General features: G+C 50.2%; 10 protein-coding genes across 10 annotated transcripts; 3 read left to right on the top strand and 7 right to left on the bottom strand.

Annotated features, from left to right (window-relative positions):
• Positions 1-1,907: 1,907 nt before the first annotated feature.
• Positions 1,908-3,577, top strand: N7496_009999 (putative 3-beta hydroxysteroid dehydrogenase/isomerase family protein; the record flags this gene model as incomplete). The annotated part of the gene is made up of 4 exons (XM_056702912.1): positions 1,908-2,133; positions 2,302-2,947; positions 3,035-3,383; positions 3,470-3,577. The coding sequence occupies 4 exons, from the start codon at positions 1,908-1,910 to the stop codon at positions 3,575-3,577; spliced, it is 1,329 nt and encodes a 442-aa protein (XP_056551912.1).
• A 685-nt stretch (positions 3,578-4,262) lies between these two features.
• On the bottom strand, positions 4,263-4,969 carry N7496_009998 (pre-mRNA-splicing factor SPF27 family protein; the record flags this gene model as incomplete). Its single annotated transcript, XM_056702911.1, has 2 exons — positions 4,263-4,876; positions 4,933-4,969. 2 exons carry the CDS (start codon positions 4,967-4,969, stop codon positions 4,263-4,265), a joined length of 651 nt encoding a protein of 216 aa, XP_056551911.1.
• Positions 4,970-5,900: 931 nt separating this feature from the next.
• N7496_009997 (neutral/alkaline ceramidase) lies at positions 5,901-8,270 on the top strand (the record flags this gene model as incomplete). Its single annotated transcript, XM_056702910.1, has 2 exons — positions 5,901-6,106; positions 6,167-8,270. 2 exons carry the CDS (start codon positions 5,901-5,903, stop codon positions 8,268-8,270), a joined length of 2,310 nt encoding a protein of 769 aa, XP_056551910.1.
• Positions 8,271-9,301: 1,031 nt separating this feature from the next.
• On the bottom strand, positions 9,302-10,227 carry N7496_009996 (uncharacterized protein; the record flags this gene model as incomplete). The annotated part of the gene is made up of 2 exons (XM_056702909.1): positions 9,302-10,068; positions 10,191-10,227. The coding sequence occupies 2 exons, from the start codon at positions 10,225-10,227 to the stop codon at positions 9,302-9,304; spliced, it is 804 nt and encodes a 267-aa protein (XP_056551909.1).
• A 1,521-nt stretch (positions 10,228-11,748) lies between these two features.
• N7496_009995 (uncharacterized protein) lies at positions 11,749-13,937 on the bottom strand (the record flags this gene model as incomplete). Its single annotated transcript, XM_056702908.1, has 3 exons — positions 11,749-12,144; positions 12,208-13,821; positions 13,878-13,937. 3 exons carry the CDS (start codon positions 13,935-13,937, stop codon positions 11,749-11,751), a joined length of 2,070 nt encoding a protein of 689 aa, XP_056551908.1.
• Positions 13,938-14,693: 756 nt separating this feature from the next.
• On the bottom strand, positions 14,694-15,619 carry N7496_009994 (EI24 domain-containing protein; the record flags this gene model as incomplete). The annotated part of the gene is made up of 3 exons (XM_056702907.1): positions 14,694-14,868; positions 14,929-15,506; positions 15,578-15,619. 3 exons carry the CDS (start codon positions 15,617-15,619, stop codon positions 14,694-14,696), a joined length of 795 nt encoding a protein of 264 aa, XP_056551907.1.
• Positions 15,620-16,125: 506 nt separating this feature from the next.
• On the bottom strand, positions 16,126-16,892 carry N7496_009993 (haloacid dehalogenase, type II; the record flags this gene model as incomplete). The annotated part of the gene is made up of 2 exons (XM_056702906.1): positions 16,126-16,679; positions 16,727-16,892. 2 exons carry the CDS (start codon positions 16,890-16,892, stop codon positions 16,126-16,128), a joined length of 720 nt encoding a protein of 239 aa, XP_056551906.1.
• A 688-nt stretch (positions 16,893-17,580) lies between these two features.
• N7496_009992 (cytochrome P450) lies at positions 17,581-19,360 on the bottom strand (the record flags this gene model as incomplete). Its single annotated transcript, XM_056702905.1, has 5 exons — positions 17,581-17,740; positions 17,798-17,955; positions 18,024-18,140; positions 18,188-18,493; positions 18,566-19,360. The coding sequence occupies 5 exons, from the start codon at positions 19,358-19,360 to the stop codon at positions 17,581-17,583; spliced, it is 1,536 nt and encodes a 511-aa protein (XP_056551905.1).
• An 813-nt stretch (positions 19,361-20,173) lies between these two features.
• N7496_009991 (acyl-CoA desaturase) lies at positions 20,174-21,451 on the bottom strand (the record flags this gene model as incomplete). Its single annotated transcript, XM_056702904.1, has 1 exon — positions 20,174-21,451. One exon carries the CDS (start codon positions 21,449-21,451, stop codon positions 20,174-20,176), a length of 1,278 nt encoding a protein of 425 aa, XP_056551904.1.
• An 868-nt stretch (positions 21,452-22,319) lies between these two features.
• On the top strand, positions 22,320-23,545 carry N7496_009990 (elongation of very long chain fatty acids protein; the record flags this gene model as incomplete). Its single annotated transcript, XM_056702903.1, has 3 exons — positions 22,320-22,797; positions 22,878-23,086; positions 23,204-23,545. 3 exons carry the CDS (start codon positions 22,320-22,322, stop codon positions 23,543-23,545), a joined length of 1,029 nt encoding a protein of 342 aa, XP_056551903.1.
• Between the last annotated feature and the right edge of the window lie 122 nt (positions 23,546-23,667).

The following is a 23,667-nucleotide window of genomic DNA, read 5'->3' as shown; positions in this document are numbered from 1 at the left end:
AGTATCTTACTTTACACTCTATAAAGTTATCCTATCTTATAATCTTGCCCATTATCTCCATTCTCCTCCCCCTCTATTCCAAATGGACTCCGTGGAGATGTTCCCCGTGGGTAAAAAAAGTCCCCATTAGGGCTTCCCGGCTGTCAAGTTGAAGCCGAGCACAGTCGCAACTCGGGAATCCCCCTTTTCCATTTGATGGTGGATACACCCGAGTGGATTACGGTCTTGCACTTAGCGTGCCGGTTTGCCGAATACACCATCCCCAGGTGCAATCACGATAAGTATGGGAACCAGGGGGTCAACGAGTCGTAGAACGTAGCAGAACGTAGAGACATTGTACTTGGGGTTTCCCTGTTAAGGCCAAGATGCGGGGGTTTGAGTGTTCGGGGTTCGTTGCGATGGAATTCTGGGCAAGCGGGGAGTGGACAGAGTTTTGGTAGGACTGCAAGTGCCGGGATACGTTGATATCGAGGTCGGGCCACTTTACGGAGAGGTTTTCGGGTTAAACAACCTTCCGGACGGCATCATTTGGTTAAAGTGGGCCATGGCATGCCGATGGATTGTTCCGAATACTCGCGAGATTTGACGTTAAGAGAAAAGTGCGATCTTCATGAAATGAGCAATTGATATCGGCAAGCGGAAAGACGGAAATGATTCCGTGGCGGGAGATTTCTGCGTGTGCAGACTTTTGGTGGCGCAAGGATAAAAGCTCCGACATGGTCAGTTCAGAATGGATCGAGATCTAGCAATAATTACATCACAAAGATCTCTGCAGAGAAGCTATTGAATTATTTTGGACTGGAAATGTTATTATTTTAGAGGTCTTTCAAATGATTTTTAAAGATCATATATCCTGTACTGCCCTCTACGGAGACAGTTGTCCAGTTGTCCATGTCCATTGTCCCCATGCTCCGTAGTCTACTATGATCTACTGTATGATCCATGATCGAGAAGACTGTATTTTGTTTAAATAATCTTCATGCTGATTGATATTATAGGATAATCAAGAACTGTATATCATTAGGAATACCTAGGTCTAGGTGATGTAATGATATCTCCGGTTCAACCTCGGGGCCTTCATGGTGATAAAGTGGACCGGGCTGACACTGGCCAGACCATCCCAGACCATCCAGTCCATTCGAACTTCGCTAAGAAACTTGTCTAGCGTCCGACCTTAAAATCTTAAAAGACCAACTGGATCCTCCCCCCTCGCTGTCCCATTCCCGATTAAATTTCAAGAGACTGCTCGCTTCCATTCCCCCCTCGTGGCCGCGCATCGAAGTATTTTCGGGGAAACCCACGTTGCGGCCAGCCAACCACAGCCACCGACGGGCCTCGTTTAGAACTAACCGAACCGACTAAGCTCTAAGCGACCCTGCAAAAAAACAATAAACCCCAGTTTTCCTTCTCAACATTGCGTCGATGGGTCGTGGCTCGCAATACTACCAATGATGGGAAACAGGACAGGTCGCTTCGAAAGATGGAGGGTTTTTGGACTACTTGACAATAAAATGAAATATGATTCTGCTGTTCTGCAAAACTATCGTGTTCTCTCTCTTTATTGTCTCCTACTAACTACCTTCCCCCCGAACTATACCCGTTTGCTGCAGAACACCAAAGTCTACGCAATTCAAGCCACTGGACCGTTTCGTGTTGACCACGCCTGTTGCTCTCGGACACTCTCCGCGATCCTGGAGTTTCCCCCGTAATCGCTTCCTCTTGACTGTTTTTTGCTTGGGGTCGATCTGCAAACCTGTACTGCATACTTCTGTGAACACCAGGAGCGTGCCCTGTGCACCATCTCGAGCTTCATATTCGCCGAAGCTCGATCTCTACACCCGATCCGACCTTTAGATTGTTCGCTTCGAACGTGGATCAAATCGAGTCGCGAATTACACACCACAGCTATGATATCCATTATCTTCACCTCTCTCGGCGTCGCTGCGCTGTACCTCTACCATGTCAACGCCGCCATGAAACGGATCCCCGATCAGGCCCGCCAGTCCTCCCCGCATCGCTGGACGGTCGACCAAGTCAAGGCAGCTTACAAGAAGGCCCTTGATAATCCCGTCGATATCACCGATACTCTGCCTCCGAAGCAGTCGCGCCGTTATATCGTCGTGGGTGGATCGGGTACGTGACAATCTCGTGTACTTTCCATGCTTCTTTCTCATTGCTTTTGCTTCTGCCCGATGGTGCGGTTTCATTTGAAATCCCACGGTGAAGCAAGAGACTAAAGAAGCAAATCCTCGATCTTCCCAATAACATAGCAATCTTCAACTAACACTCCTATCCTAACAGGTCTCGTGGGCGGCTGGATCGTTTCACATCTCCTCGCCCGCGGCGAGGATCCCGCTTCATTGCGAATCCTAGATCTTCTCCCACCAACACAAGACATCCTCGACCGCGGCGTGACTTTTATCAAGACCAATATCACCGACGAACTCGGGGTATACACCGCCTTCGAGCAGCCATGGCCAGAAACAGTCACCAATCTCCCTCTAACCGTCTTCCACACCGCAGCGACCATCCGTGCCTTCGAGCGTCTGGAGATCTACCTCCCGCTATGCACAAATGTCAACGTGAACGGTACCAAAAACGTACTCAATGCTTCCAAGAAATGCGGCGCTACTTGCTTCGTCTCTACCTCGTCTGGCTCGGTGACCTTGCATAAGCCGAGTTTCTGGATTGCGCCGTGGGAGAAGCTGCCTCGCCGTGTGCTGCAGATTCTCAGTGATGATGCGAAGTTGCCGGAGCGTCATGATGAGTTCTTTAGTAACTATGCCGTGTCCAAGATTGAAGCGGAGCGTCTTGTCTGCGCAGCCGATGACCCGACTACTGGATTCCGGACTGGCTGCATCAGACCCGCGAATGGAATTTATGGGATTGGAAATGATACAAGCAACACGATTACTGGTCTGTATCTTCGCAAAGGTGGAGGTCCGACGTAAGTATACCAAACCCCCTCATCACTGGAATACAACTTCAAACCCACCCCGCAATTTGAACTTCCCAAACTAATATACAACTACAGCTGGGTCCGCCCCATAATTCAAAGCTTCGTCAACGCCGAAAACGTCTCCCTAGCACACCTCCTCTACGAAGCCCGCATCCTCAAACAATCCAACCCCAACATAAGCGGACAATCCTTCGTCGTAACGGACCCCAACCCGGCAATCTCATTCAGCGACGTCTACACCCTCCTAACAACCCTTTCCTCCACACCCGTCTCCTTCCCAACCGTCCAGCCCCTGCCCCTTCTGCTACTAGCCTACGTAGTCGAGGCATACATCTACGTCCAGCACGCGATGCTGCCGTGGCTTTTGCCCAAGGTGACGGGGGATTTGGTGCAGATTCAGCCGTCGCTGTTTGCTATTTCGGATGTCTGTTGTATTGCAGATGATGAGAGGGCGAGACGGGGGGTTGAGGAGGGGGGTTGGGGTATAGACCTGTTATTACGACGTTGGAGGGGATGTGTAAGGAGTTGGTTGATTGGAATGAGAAGGCTGAGGCGAAGAAGGTTGTGATTGAGGAGGGGGTGGATGTTAAGCTTGTTTCGCCGGCGAAGAAGTTGTGAAGAAAGACAGTGATACTTTGAATCTTTATCAGGCATAGCTAAGCGCGTTTAATTGAGTATTGGTACAACCTTTTGTTTTTGTAGGAAGGATTGATAGCCATTTATTATCGAAACAGAACAAGATGTATGGAAATGTGGGTATATTGAATCATTGATTTTCTCAGCTCAGGCGGGGCTTGGAAGATGATCTGCCCTCCGTGATTCGGGGGAGAGAAGCCAAGCTTCTGCAGTCTCTGACGGCAAGATCTCAGGGATCAGCTTAAAGGCGTGCTGTCGAGTCATGGTCTTCCCAGTGTGAGAACAGGCGAGATGTTTACCACCAGGCAAATCTCGCTAAAGTGACCGACACGAGGTATTGGATCGCATCAACAAAATCATCGATGAACACGCGACAGCAGTGGGTGTTCACACGGACAGAAATTGTGCGTCCCGAGCTTGAGAGGGTCTTCGAAAGTAGTCTAGCCGTCCTGCGCGATGATACGCTAGGGATGACAAAAGTGCTGCCAGATAGTCTGCCCATACAAAGTGTCGAGTGCGGTTGTCTCACAGGTCAAACCTTGTGCAACAGTTCAGCACGAACCAAGAAAGGGTTTCTTCGTCGCGCAGTGACACCCGACCTTGAAACACAGCACTCCACTTGGCGAGGAGAAGGAAAAGTTTGCAAATAATCCTGCAGTCACGACGTTTACCGTGCCTGCTGCTGCGCCGCCAACCGCCTTTGCTCCAGAATCTGCATCCGCAAGCCCTCCGAGGCCAACTCCACATCCAACACCGCGCCAACACCACGCTTCCACGTCTCCTCAAGGCTAGTCAACTCGCCAAAGCTTGCATCCTGCGCAATCTTACGCTGCTTATTGACCTCCTCCGAGGCGCTCTTAGTGTCTGCCAATTCCTTCTCCATACCACGCAGAATCTCCTCCATCTGCGAGTTTCCAATCAGCCACGCGTTCTTGCCGTGTTGCTCCAGCAGCGTGAGATTCTCGTGTCGCTTGATCAAGTGCGAGCTGGAAGTGTAGGCCTTTTGCAGGGTCTCGCGCCACTCGGGCAGGTTAGGGACATCCGTGTCGGAGGTGCGGGTTGGTGGTTCTGGGGCTTCGTAGCGGGTTAGGTCGATGCCGCCGGTGAGGGGAGCCCCCGTGGCTTTGCGTTCGAGTTCTTGTTGAATTAGAGGAGAGAATTTTGATTCTGGGCTGGCGGGGATGGATGGGTGTAGAGTTGAAGAGTGTTCTGGGGCGAGCTCGGCGTTGATGAGCTGCTGAGCTTTTTGGCGCGCGACGGCCGAGGGCTCGGCGTCGATGTCTGGTGGGTATTAGTCGGGTTTAAATGTGAGATTGGGGGTGATAAGAGTGGCTTACATGGTAGAGAGTCGTGAACTTCGTTGATGAGGGACATTTTGAGGATTGTGGATGGTAACTGCAGTTACTGGAGTTCGACGTGAATCTGAATCTGAAGCTGGATGGAAATGCCAGGATCACCATGAAGGCGGTGAGTATCCTTTGGAGAGACTGGCCACGTGACCTCCCCCATATTGACTGGGATTGGCGGTTCCCCGCTGCAACTGGCCCTCCGACGGTCCAACTATCGTCTTTCGGCCCGTCGCTGACCAGCGAATGGCACGCGATGACAGCTGATTGAACAGACAGCGGTGTAACCTTGTTGATCATCTCCTCGAACAGGATCATGTCGGTACCTGAGTGCAGTGCTGATCCAGGTAAGCGAGAAGTCAACTCGTAATACCTTACTAACTCTAGCGAGTGGGCATCTACTTTGAGACCTATCTATGTACATCTCAGCTACCGCACATATGTCAGATATCGGGACCATATACATCTCCGAGCGGGGAAGCTAGTGCAAAAAGCAAGCCTGATAGTCATGTATAGTCCTATAGTCTCATAGTCTAAACCTAGTTGGGCACGCGGAATGTGAAAAAGGGTTCTCATGCAGGACGATCCCTCGAGCCTTGTTCCTCGCAGCTCGCAACTTCCTCGTCACGCATCACACGCTCATCGCTTAGCTCCAATACGACTCTCTCCCCCTCTCCTGCAATCTATTTCCACTATCTTCAGTAGGCTTTACCTCCGAAGGCTTACCTGTGCCAAGTCTGAGCAATGATCTTCTACTTCCTCTGATTGCCTCCTTCGTCATGGGCTTTCCGTGACTCCGAGCCTATCACTCTGGTTCTTAAGTACTCGGATGTCGCTCTGGCCTCGGTTGTTTGCTTTGCAAAATCACTGATAATCCCTCGGACATCTACAGTTTGAGGGAGCCCGTAATTCAGCTGCACGTCTGATGTTCTAATCTATACTTCATTCCAACCTACACTATGGCGAATCTTCGACTAGGTGCCGCTTTTGGCGCAGTCACCGTGACCCTGCTAGTGTTTATGCAGTTGGTTGCCGTGATGCGCCACACGGATCAAGTACCATCGTCAAGCTTTAACAGAAATCTGAATCAGTGGAGGAACCGAGCCGGTGCTGCGACTGATGATGGTCTATTTCTGGTGGGTGCCGGTAAGGCAGATGTGACTGGGTATGATTTAATATCTTCTATCTGATCATCTACGAATCCCCCACTCATATGCTGTGTTAGTCCGGTCGTCGAAGTCGACTTTAATGGCTACGCCAGTCTAGATCAGTTGGGTACGGGTCTGCGGCAGAGAATCTACTCGCGCGCCTTCATCTTCGCAGACCCCAACAACCCCGACGATACGTTCATTTACCTGGTACTCGACACGCTCGCCGGTGATACCGCCGTGAGACATGGAGTCCTGCAGGGACTCGCTGCGCTGGGTGGGGACTATGCACGCTATGGCGAGCACAACGTTGCGTTGACGGGAACGCACTCTCACTCTGGCCCCGGCGCGTGGATGAATTACTTGCTCCCACAGATCCCGACCAAGGGATTTGACAAGCAGAGCTATCAAGCGATCGTGGACGGCACTATCTTGTCCATCAAGCGTGCGCATGAGAGTCTGACTCCGGGACGGCTTTCCTTCGGATCCATTGATCTAGAAGATGCCAACATCAACCGCAGCCCTTACTCCTATGATCATAACCCGGAGGAAGAAAAGGCCAAATACTCGGCCAAAGTGGATAAGACGCTGACACTTTTGCGCTTCGATCGTGAGTCGGATAACAAGACTACGGCTGTATTGACCTGGTTCCCGGTTCATGGCACGTCGATGTACAACAACAACACCATTGTCACCGGTGACAACAAGGGAGTCGCGGCGTATCTCTTTGAACGTAGCGTGGAAAATGACTCGCAGTTTGCCGACGGCGCTGTGATCGGGTTCTCCCAATCTAACGTCGGCGACACGAGCCCGAACGTCGAGGGCGCGTGGTGCGAGGACGGGTCGAACGTAATGTGCACTTATGCAGATAGTACCTGCGGCGGTTCTTCCGGATCATCTGGCACGAACGAGGCCTGCCATGGTCGAGGTCCTTTCTTCCGTGAAAAAGATAACGGTGCGAAGAGCTGCTTCGAAATTGGCAAACGCCAGTATACAGCAGCGAAGACCCTCTATGGACAGCTCAGTTCTGGAAGCACCGGCACTGCCCTCGCTGGTAGTTCCGATGTGCGCTCCTTCCATGTCTATCAGGACATGAACGGCTACACCTTTCCCTCCCCCTTCAATGGCACTACTTTGAAGACGTGTCCCGCCGCGCTAGGATATTCTTTCGCTGCGGGGACGACGGATGGGCCAGGTGCATTTGACTTTACCCAGAATGCGACCGGTCCTGCTACGGAGAATCCGCTGTGGAAGGTGGCTCGAGCATTTATCCACCAGCCTACGGAGGAGCAACAAGAGTGCCAGGGAGCTAAAGATATTCTCCTCGATGTGGGAACCCTGACTGAGCCCTATGCGTGGGCAGCCGACATTGTGGATATTCAAGTTCTACGAGTCGGTCAGCTCTTCATCATCGTGTCTACCAGTGAAGCTACAACGATGTCTGGCCGTCGCTGGAAGGCGGCCATTGCGCAAGCCGCTCAAGACACACTCTGTGTGTCAAGTCCACAGGTCGTGCTCGGCGCTCCATCAAACAGCTATGCGCACTATGTCGCGACCGAGGAGGAATACAACGTCCAGCGCTACGAGGGTGCCTCCACTCTCTATGGTCCTAGCACCCTCGCCGCCTACATCAATCTCACCCTCACATACCTCCCCTATCTCGGCAGCGCCTCTGATATCGCCAAGCTACCCACGATTCCAACAGGTCCCAGCCCACCTATCAACACGAACAACTCGCTCAGCTTCATCACTGGCGTAGTCTACGACAATCCTCCGATCGGCAAGTCTTATGGCGACGTCGTGTCTAACCCAGCAGAACAGACCTATGGACCTGGGGACCTCGTCAATACGACTTTTGTCGGCGCCAACCCGCGCAACAATCTCCACCAGGAGTCCACCTATGCTGCTGTAGAGCGACAGACGGACTCTGGGGCCTGGGAGGTTGTTCGAAACGACCGTGACTGGAACTTGCTGTTTACATGGACACGTACAAATACTGTGCTTGGGTATAGCGAGGTAACTCTACAGTGGCAGATTGAGGACGACTACTACAGTGTGGATGATCCGAATCCCGTGCAGAGTGGCACGTACCGGATGCATTACTACGGGGACTCGAAGAGTGTGCTCGGACAGATTTCATCGTTTGAGGGGATTGGAGGAACCTTTACCGTGAAGGCGTAGTAGTTTAGCCTGGATGAGCTTTGACTGGTTATGAGAGTTTAGTATTAATATCGACATTGACAATATGAGAATTCAGGGAGTGTTGCTATTGGGATCCGCCCATTTAGCCCTAACTTGGTGGCGACCATCGCAGGATAGCAATAATAACCACCTCGCCTTCGGTCAGATTCTGCAGACACAAAATAAACCAGGAGAGCCTCCGAATGCCCAGCCTTTTGAGCTGCAGGTTCTAATTTTAATTGACTTTGATCCAATCACAGCTCATCCAGCCCATTTCTACATGTTTGTTGCAGACCCACTCCTCTGCTTTCCAGCCAATCAGCATCCACGATCCCTCTCCGGCGTCAACTGCAACGGCGCTTTGTCTCGCGCGCGCCATCACCCTCTCTCTTTCTCTTCTTCTGCTTTCTTTCATTCCTCTGACTAGTTCTATTCTCGCCGAGACTGAAACCTCATCGTTCCACTCTGACCCCTGGTAATGACGGTTTTGCTAGGAAATGGAACTGGCTGGACCGGCCGGTGTCAAAACAATGGTGCTTGACGGGTTGACGGCTGCTGGTTCATAATGGGCGACATCGGCCCAATGCCTCGACAATGCTGCTTTTCTCTTCTTTTCTCTTCCGTTTGGTGCTCTACCTTCTCTTTTGTTGTCTCAAGTTGCCTCATTCTTTTTGCTTTCCTTGTTCTGCCTTCGGCGTGGCTGTTGCCTTCATCTCGTCGCCTGTCTCTCTTTGATTCTATCTTTCGCTATACATTGACCTCTGCCTGGACCATCCTTGACTGCAATACTTTGAAGCAAACTCTTCTTGGTGTTTCTTAATCTGTCTTGCGCCTAATTGCCCAACTGGTCATGCCCTTCTCTACCTGCTACTGATTGCGTTTCACTATCACCGTCTCTTATATCTCCTTTGATTACTCCCAATTCCTTTCCCTTTTCTTTCTGGCCTTCTAGTTCTATTTGGCGATCACTTTCCCTCTTTCCATTATTTTCAATACTTCTCAGTCTCGTTGATCAACATGTTGCTCGCTCATTACACAGCCCTCTTAGCTTTGGCATGGTCCTGCTCGGCTGGTCCGATTGCACGCTCGCTTGCCCCAGGCCAGGAAGCCGTCTCGTCCAGTGTGCCGCTAGCGACAAATGCCGTGTCATCGACTACCTCTATGGTATCTGGAGCGCCTGCTGCTCTCCAGAAGGACAGCGGAGATGACGACGATGATGGTGGATTGACTGTCATTCCAGTGACACCCACGTGGCTCCTGACGTCCTCTACTGTCGAGGCATCTTCTACAGAATCGCCATCTTCAACAGCTCCTACTACGTCGAGTTCCTCTTTTACACCAGCGCTGGGTGGGAATGCAGCCTCATCGACGGCCAGCGAGGAGTCGAGCTCTACCGTACCATCTTCGTCTACTTCGCCAACCTCTACTTCTACTTCCAGTCCTAGTTCCAGTTCTGCGCCTCCATCTGAAGCAGCTACTACAACACCTTCTCTTTCTTCATCAATCTCATCTTCTACGCCGCCGTCTTTGTCTACAGTGCCTACAACGGCCTCTACGTCTACTCGAGCATCTTCTCTCATACCTTCTCCATCATCGTCATCTACGATTTCTGGCTCCTCGGGCCCCCTCCCTGCGGTTGTTACTGGATCCTCTTCCACTCCTAGCACCTCATCGACGCTGCCAGAGACATCCTCCGTTTTGGCCACAACACGAGTGAGCTCGTCTTTGCCTACCGCTAGCTCTTCTTCAACGTCTACACCAAGTTCCTCAAGCCCTGTACCTTCATCTGATGTGCCCGCTGCTCCTCATTCGTCAAGAGCTGCTGGTTCATCTCAGTCTGCTGCAAGGGCTTCAAGCTCCGAGGCACATAACACAAAAGAGACAGTTTCTTCTTCACATCTGGCCGGATCTTCTACATACCAGCCGCCAACCTCCCGGGAGACCACTGGTGTACCATCTTCAACTCCTGTTGCAGTATCTACTACTGACAGTAGTGATTCACGGCAGCACATCCCAGTCTATACGAACACTGGCTCTGCTCGCTCCACGCTTGGTGGCCTTGTAGCCACTCTTGGAGCGAGTATCACAAATTCGTTCGCCGCGGACTCTATTCGATCATCCGTCTCGAGTGGGATATTTTCTACATCCCCGACGGAATCAACGTCAGCGGCTCCTATCACTACGCCTGCTACTCCGGCCTCGTCAGCTGCAGCCACTACTCCCAGTAGTACTCCAGATGTGCAGACAACAAGCCTAAGTGTTGGGATTGTTGGTCCTATCTCAGATTCTGCTACTACCACCAGCTCAAGCGCGACTCAGTCTTCTACAGTACCATCCACAACGGTATTGTCCAGCAGTCCAGCCAACTCCGCGTCTTCGGCGGGAGACACACAGTCTGTCTCATCTGAAGCAGTTCCTGCTTCAACGACTTCCTCTTCTATACACATTGTCACCCAGCCAGTCGTCGTCTATGTCTCTGAAGGTGCAACAGCCGCATTCTCCACATCCACCATTGCACCAACAACCTCCTCCGATCCCGTAGCTGAGACGACGTCCACACAAGCTACTTCCACCCAACTTACGGAGGATACCTCTAGCTCAACCGAGCCCGAGGAAACTCAGACATACACGATCCACGCTACAGAGACGCACAGTGTGACTGTAACCCAACCTGGCCCAACAATCACCGTCACAGCTTCAACCAGCACTATCGAGTCTCATACATCGTCCACCCATCAGACCACCGCCGAGCCACAAACCACGCAAGCTGCGAATACCGCTCCCAAGGCCACCATAACCATTGACAACTCAGACAATGACTCGGGCGTGTTGACAGTGATCCCAGTCACCCCATCTTCCGGTGTCATATTTGTCACCAAGTTGGAGACTGTGACTTCTTGGAGAGAGACAACGACTGAGACTGTGACTACCACGGCGACTGTCACGGCGACTACGACTGCGATTCGCATTCAGCTTGTTACTTAGGAACTATGTGGCCGCGACGATGCTGTGCTGGACTTGTGTGATAAGTGAATATTGTATTCTGAATTTCCTTTTTATCATTGGAGGACGCTTGTTTTGATAATTATCTTGACACTGCCATAATAATCCCTTTGTTTTATCTAAATCAATCTAAAGTACTCAAAATTGATCACATGTGGTCTGAAAATCATAAAAAATTGATACTCTATTCAGATAGCATTTCCCCTAAATCGGTATACTTCAAGCCACTTGGACCGAGTCCCAGATCAAAACTAAACTTGCTCGCGTGCCCATCTTATCAAGACTTAGATCCGACGCGCCCTGCCTATCCAAATGCGTAATAACAGATTCTAGAGGAGTAGAAACTGCCTTTTCAGGCTGTGCTTAAGAGATGATTTTGGGAATTCAAATTGATATTGGGAACAGCGAATTTGTATTAGAGAATGAGGCTCAGGTCGATCATAAGAAATATAAAGGTAATCATTAATTTTGTATCCTACAACTCGGACAAAACACCCCCCGCCTCAGCAAACTTCTGCTGATACTCCCTCAAATTCGCCCACTGACTCAACTCCTCCTGATCACGCTCATAGTCGCTAAGGTAACTCATAGCCCGTCCATTCGTGCGTGGACTCACGCCTTCGGTGTTACTACCCGAATCAGTCGTAGCGGATGAATGGCCCTCTAGCCTGACGAGAGTATCGATGAAAGCGTGGAGATAGGATTCTGCTTCTGCGGCTGTGAGGACGTGCAGGCCGGATAGAGAGGTGGTCGGCGTCTCAGGTGGGTGGGACTTTGGGGAGGGTTCGTCGGGGCCGATTGTTGGTTTTGATGCTGGGTGGTGGCTGGGCATGTTGAGGAGGGTGGATGCTACTTGGCGGATTTTGGTTGTCTGTGCGATGATTAGTAAAATGAAGAAAGGTTGTGAGAAAATGAGAGAAAGGCTGTCACGTACTATGCTGGCGCCATTGGGTTCCATGTTGACTTCGTTGACTGTTCGAAGGAGCACGAACAAGTCTTTGATGACTGACTTGCGCTCTTCTGCCATCATGCGACCGATGTAATCTGTTTGCGCATGATGCACGGCTGACGATGTCTGGGACGAGGCACCGGTAGCTCCATCTTGTCCGTCCGATGGATTCTCCATCTTGATGTTTGGAGCGACAGTATTCGCAGCTGTTCCTCGGTCCGAGTTCCCATATTTGCTGAAAATCTCAAACAGATTCCAGTACTTGTCAACCAGATAAGACCTTGTGCACAATTGGCTTGCGTAAATATTGGCCTTCTGGATCTCGTACTGAATCGCGCGTCGTTCTTGATGGATATGATCATCTGGATAACTGAACACGGAGCCATCCTCGGACATGAACGCAGATGGATTCCGTTTTGGATGGAGGAGAGAAAGCTCGGGCGGTGTCTCGAGGAGTGCAGACTTGGTCTTTTCAAGACATTCCCACAGTGTTGAGCGTTGGTGCTCCCAGTCGAATACCCGACCGCTGCCAAAGGCAATTTCCCACGCTAGGATAGAGTTGTAGGAGCTGTATATCCGCACGTTTGCATTGAACCCGACCAATTGTGATACTCGGCCGGTGGGTTGCAGATTGACGTGTGTTGGGAAGATAAACTCATCATCCACCTCTAACGGAAGAGGCGGATATCGGTCTGTTGGGGTTTCTGGGGCTATATGAACCCTGAAATCCAAAGACCCAAGTTGATGCAGGGTCTGATACCCAACTAGGGAGACGTAGAAAAGTCGTCTGCCTAGCTCTTGCGTGATCAAGTCCACTTTATTGCTTTCTGTCAAACTTGCAACAGGCTGTTCGATTGACATGGGACTGCCTGCGCTTAGCATTCCGGCAGATGGCAAGTTTGCTGGCGAACGACAGAGGTCGTAAACCTGAAGCATAGTGCGACATTCGGCAAGATAGGTACGACAACGGCGCATGCTGTAAATATAGCCAGAACAGACACCGAGAAAATAGCTGATGGCTGCATCGTAGACCGTTGCATTGCGATCGAGATATCCGGTACCTCGAGCCTGGATTGCAACTTCATGGCACCTTTTGACCAGGGCTATCGAGTTTGGAAATGCGGAGCGTTCCGCCTCGGTGTTGAGACGAAGCTTGGGTCGTCTCGGAAAGGATGCAACCAGAAATCCAATCATAGAGGCCAGCAAGGCCAGAAACGTGCCACTGGTGGCATCTTCACGGCGCTCAAACGCCGCGCGAAAAGAAGGCTCGTGGGGGATGGGAACCAAGGGGTGAATGTAAGTAAAAAAGTCATCAAGTAATAACTGCACGGTATGCAGCGAACAGATAGCTTCTGCTGAGGAGGCGAACGGCGTTGGTTGGGGAACGGTTGCTGAATAAGAATAGGCCTTGGGCGTAGTCGCCTGCGGATAGTCTGTGATACTACCAGGCGATGCATCGGCCGACGGCGACTCGAGCTTTTGCTTCTTCAGAGCCTCCGCATGGCGATTAGGCGGCCCACGACGTCTACTTGGCCTCTCATAGGTGCAGGGAATATCCAAGCTAGCGCAGGACCGACATGGTGGCCCACTGTTATCACACTGGACAAGAGATTAGTGGTCGAACAATTACATCAGAGGAGGTTTCAAGGACCTACCTTTACTTTACGAATACTGCAGGCATCGCAGGCCTTGCGCAGCCTCGTTTTGTGGTCCATCCGTGAAAACAGGGCGTTGCAGACATGACCAGGCTTGAGGAATGTCAAAACACAGTCATAATCGATGCAATAATGGAAAGTATGTCGTCGATGCCCAAGGTCCGTTAGATCCAAGCACTGCGGGGGTGAACTCTTGGTCAACCTCCTTGCCCACTGGCACAGAGGAGTCGTGCAAAAGCCGGAGCGCACTCCGAGAATATTGTTATAGGCGATGCTGCCCCGCTCGATTTAGCGCGCCTCGCCAACTGGGGACCCTTTTTTCACGGCTTGAGTTCCGCGCAAGAGGCGGTTGAGCCGCGGTTCAGGCCAGTTTTGGCGATGTGCTATGCACCAGACCAGGAGAGCAATTGGCTTAGTAAATGACTACGAAGCCAACGAGAGGTCAGAATTGCCGACACAATAATCCAATGCACTCGGCTGAAAAACCGGCTAGGGTCATTCCAGTGTAGAGTGCATGGCGAGTCGCAAGTTGGCGCTGCCTCGGATGGCGGCGCCTAGTCACGTGCCGCCATCCAAAAGAGAGAGGGTCGAAGTCAAAAGCGCCGCGGCTTCTTCTGATTGGACTCATGTCTACGCCCCGGTGTGGGTTTGTCCCATATTGGCAACACAAGCCCGACATTTTAGGGGTCCACGATCGCAAAAATGGGTTCATGCATTGTATATATTAAGGGGTGGCCTACATTCCACTCCGTTCGTCCCATATAAGACCCGTTTTTGTAAGAGAAACAACAAATTTCAAAAGCAGATTGCTATGTCTTATACTGTGAAATCATCATGATACGCATCACCCAATCTAGTGGGCCGCTGACTGGCCGCCTGTCGCTTGTGCTCGAGATCTGAGGCCCACAGTGCGGCACCAGTGGCGGTTGTCATCAAGAAGAACATGGAGAATGGAGGGATGAGCTGCAAGATCAAAGCCACCGTTCCAAACCTATTTCGGTTAGAATGATTGTCGACATATTCAAAATCTAGATGTGTGTATAATACTTACGTAGTGTATTGTAGCTGTCGCCGACTGACGCTTGCCTTGCGCTCCTGCTTGGTGAAATCCAACAGTTGGAAGTACCGCCAGTGATGGAACGGTCCAGCGCGATAACCTGTCAAGATCAGGAACATGGGTGTACCAGCGACCGGGATGAAATTGAGTGGTAGCAGCACGATGAACTCGATGATCTGCCGGAACGAAAATGGAGAATACACGGCGCTAGTCGTCGGGGTACCAAGACGACTAGTTGGGTCACCGGCCTCCGGATAGATGACTCGCGAGGCGAGCACAAGCTCCTCTTGTCCTTCATTGACCAGAACCGAGTCAAAGATATCGACCAGAGTTTCATCCACAAAGAAGGCCTCGAACAAGGCAGCCACAATCGCCGCACCCTCACCCAGCACGAGGAATGCACCGTTCACCCATGCACCCACACCTTGGAAGATGGAAAGGAATGCCACCTGCGGCAGATAGGTGAAGAAAAAGAGGAGGAAATAGACGAAGGACGACAAGAGGACGATAGGTACAAGTCGGGCCTTGAACAAGGGCCAGAGGAACCGATGTCTCGCAAAGTAGTAGATGCCCTATCCATCTCAACGTCAGTAACTATCCGCCCTGTGCCGTAGAATCAGGAATTTGTAGAATCAACACATACCCGAAGGGGGTAGAGCCAGGCTGCTCGAGTTGGGTCCCACATCTGTGGCATGATGCTGGTAGGCAACCTGCAGTCTACAGTTTTGTTGCAGTATAGACACAGATAAAGGCCAGCCAAGGGCGACTTGAAGCACGAAAGCAAAGAGTGCAAGTGCAAGAGCGAGTGCGAATGCGAATGCAAATGCGACTCCAAAGGCAACAGAGCTTTGCTTATCGATAAGAGTGGATCCTCAACCCGAGGTCCCGGGTGTCACGTGTGCTTAGTCACCCTCCAGCCGGGCTGCCTTTTTCTTTCGAGATTTTTCGCTCCTCGCGCTTTCTTTCTTCTTTTTCCCATACATAAACTGAATTCCTCCCTATTCACTCTGGAATCCACCTTGCAATGGGTTCTTCGAGGGGAAATGGGAGGATAGAATAAATCTATTGCTGGCTTACCCCAAATTCTTCTTCTTACGTGGAGCGTTTGGAAATATTTCTTCAGCTGTACATTCCTTTTCCTCCCATGACTGAGTGATTTCTCCTCTTTGACAGGATTGGACATCTCGCTTGTCACTTGCGACGGCCCTTAATCTTATCCACAATGTGCTCCAGGCTGCGTACAATAGCCGAAGGTCGTAGATCTGGCACAGCAGCGTCCTGCCACCCCTTGCCGGCTCGATCAACCCAGATCGCATTCATCCCCATGCTACGCGCACCGACGACATCGAACGGGTTTCCGCTGACGAGCCAAAGCTCGCTCATCTGCGATGGCTGCTTGCCAACCTTATCCGCAAGGTGCTGATAGCTTGCTCGCGATGGCTTGTACCGCTGGACTTCGTCGACGGTGATCAGGTCTTGAAACATATTGGCGTGCGGGGCAAGGTCCTTGGAGTGAATAACCGAGTTGGAAACCATTACTTTCGAGCCATTGGAGAATACCACGGCGTGGAAGGTCGAGTCGGCTGCGATTCGGTCCAAAGCCGGACTCACGTCGGGAAACGTAGAAAGACTGTCGTAGGCTTCCATCAGACTAGCGATATCGGTGTCGCCCAACTGCTCGCCGTTCTCGGCCAGTGCATGAAGCAATGCATTCCGAGTGATGCTGGAGAAATCCTCGTAACGCTCTGTGGACGGTTAAATACTGCGTGCATACTCGGCAGATTGTCCGTACCCATGCTGTTGAGTCGCCATGTATATTCCAACTGGTATCTCCGCCAGAGTGCGGAGATGGCCTGTGCCTTGGCAGCGCCAAAATGGTTCGCTAGCTCTTTGGCAATGGAGTCGGTGGATAACAAAGTGCCATACAGATCAAATGCAACGACTGTCTTGTCTGCCATATTAAACTATCGAGTATCGTTGTTGAAGGGTTGTTTTCACAGATGGGATGCCCCGGGCGAAAGGCTATTTGAGGAGAGATTAGGTCTGCCCCGCCCGTAACGTGAACCTTGAGGTTTAATCCCTCGGTACGACCACGAAGGATCTGGGAGTAATTTTGGAAAACAATAGGAACCGTGACAATGGGGTCAAATATCATGCTATCGGTTTTCACCATCAGAATCCCTCCTTCAAAATGGAACGGCGACAAATGCAGGAGCAGATGTTGTCATCATACCTACATCATTCTGTGGGCAGCGCTTCCTGCGTTCTGTGCATATAATGTGCATATGTTGGTCTCTACAAGTTTAATCAGGCGTAGTTGGTGCTCCAAGTATGGTCTCTTCGTATTGCTTTTCATTTCAGTCAACCTGAACCTTAGATATATGTTGGGGACAACCTTAGGGTTTTGCCCATGTTGATGTAAAACTGCAGACCATCTGCTCCGCTATGCATTAAAAGAGAAACCAAAGAAAATTGCCCTCTCCATTGATGACCTCAGAGCGATCCGAAGTACACCCAGAAAGATCTTTCAGAAACAGGGAGCTTAAGCATATCTAGTCGGCCATTTCTCCCGGCCTCCCGATTTAGACCGGTTTGGTTTCCTTCACGATGCAGTCATCACCTGCGGGTGTCTTTCTCATTATATTCCTAGCGAACCCTCACTTGTATACGGTTTTTACCAGTAGGCGTTTGTCCATTAAAACAATCACGGACGATCGTCACGTTGCTCTCGTCCGTGTCAACGAGTTCCAACCTAAACCGGCGAAAGAGAGTAGCAAGCCCTATGTAGAGCCAGCACCAGGCCATACTGCTCGAGTCAGTAGAGAATCATAGGTCCAAGGAGCTTTGTATGCGAATGACTTACTTAGGCCCCAAGCAGCCCTGGCTACCTTTTGAAAATGGCACGAGATACCGGCTCAACGTAGATGATGAGGACAACCACCGTTCAGGATGGAAGGTTAATGGATCGGAGAAAATGGCGGAATCGCGAAGGACAAAATGATTTGACATGCTGATAGAAGTCTACCATCCCAGAAAATTTCTAAAGGTTAGCAGTCCTTCAATATCATGCTAGATGAGGAAAGGCGTACGCCTGCAGGAATCCGCCAACCGTGGCAGACCAAATCCTCGTCCGGGGCAATTCGAGGCAGACGCGAGGTCACGACCGCGGAGAGCCGCAAGCCTTCTGATATGACTGCGGTCTGGTCCTGATTAGTTTTTGAATGCATCATTTGGCTCGGTTGAGGATACTGACAAGATAGGGTAACCGCTCGAGATCACTCCATGAAATGTCCATACTTGCATCGGGTAAAGCAATCTGCAGTTCCTCTTGGAGTAGGTTATAAACTTCCAAGTTGCTTAAAACGTGATACATCGTAATTGCCATCACCTGAGAAGGCGCATCTGTCCCCGCAACTAGTAGGAACTTGGCCTCGTCAGTCAGCCGGGCCAAAGTACGCTCTGCAGGCGGAAGTTTGTCATTGCATAGAAGATGGTCGATAATGGAGGTTTCAGAACCACTATGGCGATTGAAAGCCTTTAGAGTGTGTCTCTCAACGTCCTATAAAGTAAACTGTACTCAGCATGACGAATCTGCTGTCGCTCAAATTCCGAAATAAAATGAAATGCGTACCCTCTCGATTGCAGCAGCATGGCCGAATGCCGGGAAAAATATACGCGAGAACCAAACGGGAGTAATCCTGGAGAGGAAGTACATCCAGGGAAAATGACGAACGAGCAAGAGTAGCTCGAATATACCGTTGACTCCCTTCTTCCACTTTTCCCTTAGTATAGGTTCCTTAAGTGTATCGAACCCGGAGTCCTTGCCAAACACATATTGTGAGACAGTATCAACAGCAAAGTTGACAAAACAGGTGTGCAACTCCAGTAATTGGCTGGTCTCCTGTGCTCGGTGAAAATGTTGGCATAGTAGCCGAATATTCTCCTGAATCACTGGCTCCCATCCTCTGACAGCTGTCTTAGAGAAGAAGGGACTCAAACCACTGCGTCGTGCGCGATGATGGTCATAGTTACTGGCAGCAAAAGACATGCCGGGTGCAATAGAGGATAGAAACCATGGATCCTTGTGGCGACGTCGAGTTGGTCCGGCATACAACACGTCATAAAAGTCGGGGTCGTTGACATGGATCTCGTTAGGACCAATGCGCAAGACAGGTCCGTAGATTTTATGCAGACGCTGGATTTCATACATGAACTGACCCCCACGTAGGATGTCGAAGTATGCTTCATACCAACGAGTTGCTGCCGCAAGACGGGGCCCTGGAAAGTCGGATAAAGGGTTGAAAAAGAGGCGGCTTATAACAAGAACGAAGTAGAGAACACCCGCAGCACTGAATAGGTATGCCGCGGTTGTCCTAGGTTCTATTCCTGAAGGCCCAAAATAGTCGAGTCCTCCCGACCAGGTCATTGGAGCGAGCCGATAGCGAGCGGTGACCGGGGATATATGGGCACAGAGTAGCCTTGACAAAGATCGTAGATCAGTATAGAGTATAGATGTAAAGTGCGTTTTAGTATGAACAAGAAGAAAATCCAGCAAGAATAAGCCTATATCGCAAGTGCTGCAGTTCAAACTGATGTTTGGCTGAGCAGGTGTAAACTTTTCGCAGTATACCGAGAGTAGTCCAGCCAAGGGGGATATACAATGCTCACTGCAACCTCTCAAAGAGAAATTGATCAACACGAAGAAGACAAGGGATTGTCTGTAGATACCGAAAGAATCAAGCCCGAATCCTTCAGGATGAAAGTGGCCCAAGATCGACGATCACACCTTTCTCTCAGGCTGCAGCACGTCCTGCATTGTCAGCTTTACAGTTCTACCTGACGTGAAAGAACGTGCATACAAAAAGCAAAAAGTCCACGGGCCAGCTGAGAAGCCTGCAGCTCCGTGTTCTGCATTTTGATATCAGATTAATCATAATCGATCTTAGCTTGGTCCTACCGCCGATCACCACTCCCCATTATGGGGCTGATCACACGAGGCAAGTAGAAGGCATTGAACAACACACGATTCTTCCACTTCAGTCTTCCGTCTCGAATCCGGTATCGGAGGCCGAAGTGATGAGATTGGAGCATGCCACGCATCCCCAAGCCCGATCTTTGCATCTCAGCTGAAAAAAAGTTACTAACAAGATGACTCGATAGTGCAATCAATAGTAGTATGTATTCGTAGTAGTATAGTTATGGTAACCGAAATTAACCCATCCAATCCAACCTTCTTTCTCTACTCCACATTAACTTCCTTCTTGATCGCAGCTATTCTCATGGTATCTAGGAGATTGGAGGCTGCGTTCGAATGGCCATATACCCCGCCTTCAAACATCTCCGTCGCATCTTTGCCTATTGCACCCGTAATCATCGACGCGCCTCCCGGATGCTCTGTCACAAATGCCGAAACATCGTGTACAGCTCCTCTGATGACAATCAGATTGCATCCTGTCCTTGCCTGTTGCTCGAATTCTTCCCACTCCATAACCGGCAGCTCTTCAAGTGGCACGCCCCAGTTCACCTTCTCACTATCCTCATCCAGCTTTTCTCTTTTCCGCTGGATTCTGCCCTTTTCAATCTCATTCTGTGGGAAGCGTCTGAGATTGGTTGCCAGCCCAAACTGGGAACACAACCAGATGACCCATTTTGTAGGATCAAAGTCATGCCAGCGAACTCCGTTCCGATAGTCGATTGGGAACTCATGGTGGAAATTATGATAGCCCTCTCCGAGGGTCAGCAAGCCAGTCAAAGGATTGTCCCTTGGAGTCTTGTCGGTTGCGTAAGGTTGAGACCCATACCAGTGGGCCACCGAATTCACGCAGAAAGTGCCTTGTTGTTCCAGGGCTGTCGCGATGCAGCCTGCAAAGACGAATCCACCGAGGTAATCATCATAAAGTAGACCGCAGTATAGTGTAGGCGCAAGGTAACCCGCAAGGAACAACAGGAGCAAATAGTACTTTCGCTGCCATATCACAATGGGATCAGATCTGAGGTCGCTGATATCCACGCGGCCAGTAGCCAGGACACCGTGAACAGGGTCACTCTGTTCGAATAGAACCCAACCTATATGAGCATGGAAGAATCCCTTCGACATGCTATACGGGTCTTTATCGGTGTCAACGTAGCGATGATGGGCTCGGTGATCACGGCACCATTTCTTGATAGTGTCCTGGCCAGCGCCAGCGCCAACGATCGCAAAAACGAGCTTGAGGGCCGTGTTGGCTGAATAGGCCTTATGTGCCCAGAGGCGATGGTAACCTAAGGCACGTTTATTAGATGTGTTTCCAGCGTGAAGTACAACAATTTGAGGAAACCTACCAGCGGTAACAGCAAGAGCACGAAGATAGGCGTAGACAAGTCCAGCCCAGAATGTCTCCTTACGAAGGGGAATCCAATGCAGACTGATCGTCGCAGCCAAGGGGATGCCAACTAGAAAGATTGTCTTTGGCCAATTCAGCGAACGCAAAACCGAGATGATTGAGCTATTGCTGGTCGTTGGCGGAGAAGGATTCATTTCTGGGATATATTTCTGTTTCTCAGAAGGCAACAATTTCGAATGATCTATAGCGGGCTCCATTCTAGGCTTGTTCTGCGACTTCGTAAGTTGATAAATTGACTGGTGCTATGTCAGCGCCGCTGCACGAGGGTGAATGGATTCAATATAACCACCCGTTCTTGATTATCTTGCCAATTGATCGGCATATCTCAGCTGAGACACAAGATGCAAACCTTTGAACAGGCTATCGAAGCGTGACTGGGTTTAGCTGAATGAAGTGACACGAGTTCATCACAGTTACACCACCAAAGTATGGCAAAATAGCCGACTGTTAGACAAGGAGTATGCCGTAGGCCATATTTTCCACCTATACCACGACCCTATAGTTCCGAACTGTCGATCGTTATTCGAGCGTGACGTTCTAACTCACATCCAAAAAGTTCAATAGCTTACGGCATGGCTGGCTGAGGGCTGAGACGTCATAGAGGAAAAAGCAAAAAAGTGTGACAGGACTACATAAGATCCGCATGTAGTTCATGCTAAGTGAGTTGTCTAGCGGGGTAGCAAAGCCTCTTCAGCTTCCTGAAAATGCAGATATGTACCTGTAGAGACCTACGTGATCCTGCAGCCAAGTCACAGAAATCTATGTCTTGCTCGCAGTCTTGACTGAATCTTGATAATGCTAGTAACGCAAACATCTCTTGTGATCTACATCACACGACAGCAAGCCCCTCATCATACATCGTGCTATCTATTTGGATTTCAGCCTGGCTGATCTATGATGAGGGGCTCTGATAAGATGTTCTGGTATATAAAGCCTTGTCACAGAGTAGAGGATATCCCCTCCAATGAAGATCATTTTCTACACCGAAAAGCCTCAGTCAGTATGGATATCCTCTCAGCTCATAGTCCGATCAAGTTCGGCTTTCCATCATTGAAGCTTTTCACTCTTCCTCCAAGCCAACCTTACAAGCCCACCCCGCGGCCTCCGCCCACCACGTCTTCGCATGTGCTTGCAAAGTCTCTGTTCCAGAGGATCAATATAGACCCTGGGTTATTCTATACCTCTCTTGACATCAAGTTTGTCCTCACCTTCACCGCGATATATGTTACCACGGTCCTTTACCTGAATCAATATAATGCTCGCCGACAATACCGGCCATGGCGCTTCACCAAGACATCCACATTCAAGGCCTTGGTTGTGGCGCATAACGCCTTCCTTGCCCTATTCTCGGCATGGACCTTCGTTTCACTCTTCACCATCCTATTCCCTCTTTGGAATTTGGCCGTCGCAGAAGCGGGGCCTAACTATTACGCCCATGTGGCAGAGCTGCTCTGCGAAACGGATTCTAGTGCATATAGAGGTATGGCTTTCGTTTTAGCCGATTCTAATTGCTGCCTTTTAACTTCAAGGACATTGTATCTGACGATATGCTTTTCCCAGTGCTTCCAATCTCGAAAAGTCTTTGGGAAGCAGGAGGCAGTTATGTTGGCTGGCTCTTTTATATCAGCAAGTTCTACGAAGTCATAGATACGCTGATCATCCTTGCGCGAGGGAAAAGGAGCTCTACGTTACAAACTTACCACCACGCCGGAGTGATTATCTGTGGCTGGGCAACAGTGCTCTATGAGTCTCCATTGGGTGCTATTGGGGTGGTTTTAAACTCGGCGATCCATACATTGATGGTATTATATTCCCCGACGGCCGTTATCGAATCTTCCAGGCTTAAAGATACCATACTAACAAGTCGTGACTGTTATCCCTTCTAGTACACATACTTCACACTTCAAACACTCGGAATCTCTGTCCCTGTCAGCTTTAAACGCACTTTGACCAAGCTTCAACTTGCACAGTTCTTCGTCGGCTGGATCTGGGGCTATACATACTTGTTCATGAGCTATAAGGTTCCCATGGATGTGACTGTCAAAGGCATCAACAATGGGTCAACGCCAGCGTTGAAGGCAGGAATGTCGACCAGTGAGAATGCAGTCTCGTGCTTGAGTGACAGTGGGGAAGCCTTCACCATTATCGTGACGAGCATCTACATTATTCCCCTGATCTATCTCTTTGGGCAATTTTACATCAAGGCATACATGAAGCAGGGCAAGTGATAATCGGGAAGGAAAGGGTAGGTGAACTTTAATACAAGAATATACGGTGATCTATAATGATGTTCTGTTCGCAATAATACGGCGAATGTTTAGTGTTTCGGACTGGATATAGATTTTTTGGA

Source organism: Penicillium cataractarum (genome assembly GCF_028827025.1).
Source record: "Penicillium cataractarum strain IBT 29864 chromosome Unknown utg000008l, whole genome shotgun sequence".
NCBI lineage: Eukaryota > Fungi > Ascomycota > Eurotiomycetes > Eurotiales > Aspergillaceae > Penicillium > Penicillium cataractarum.
The sequence above is the reverse complement of the archived record's forward strand: the minus strand, read 5'-3'. Positions and strand labels throughout refer to the sequence as shown.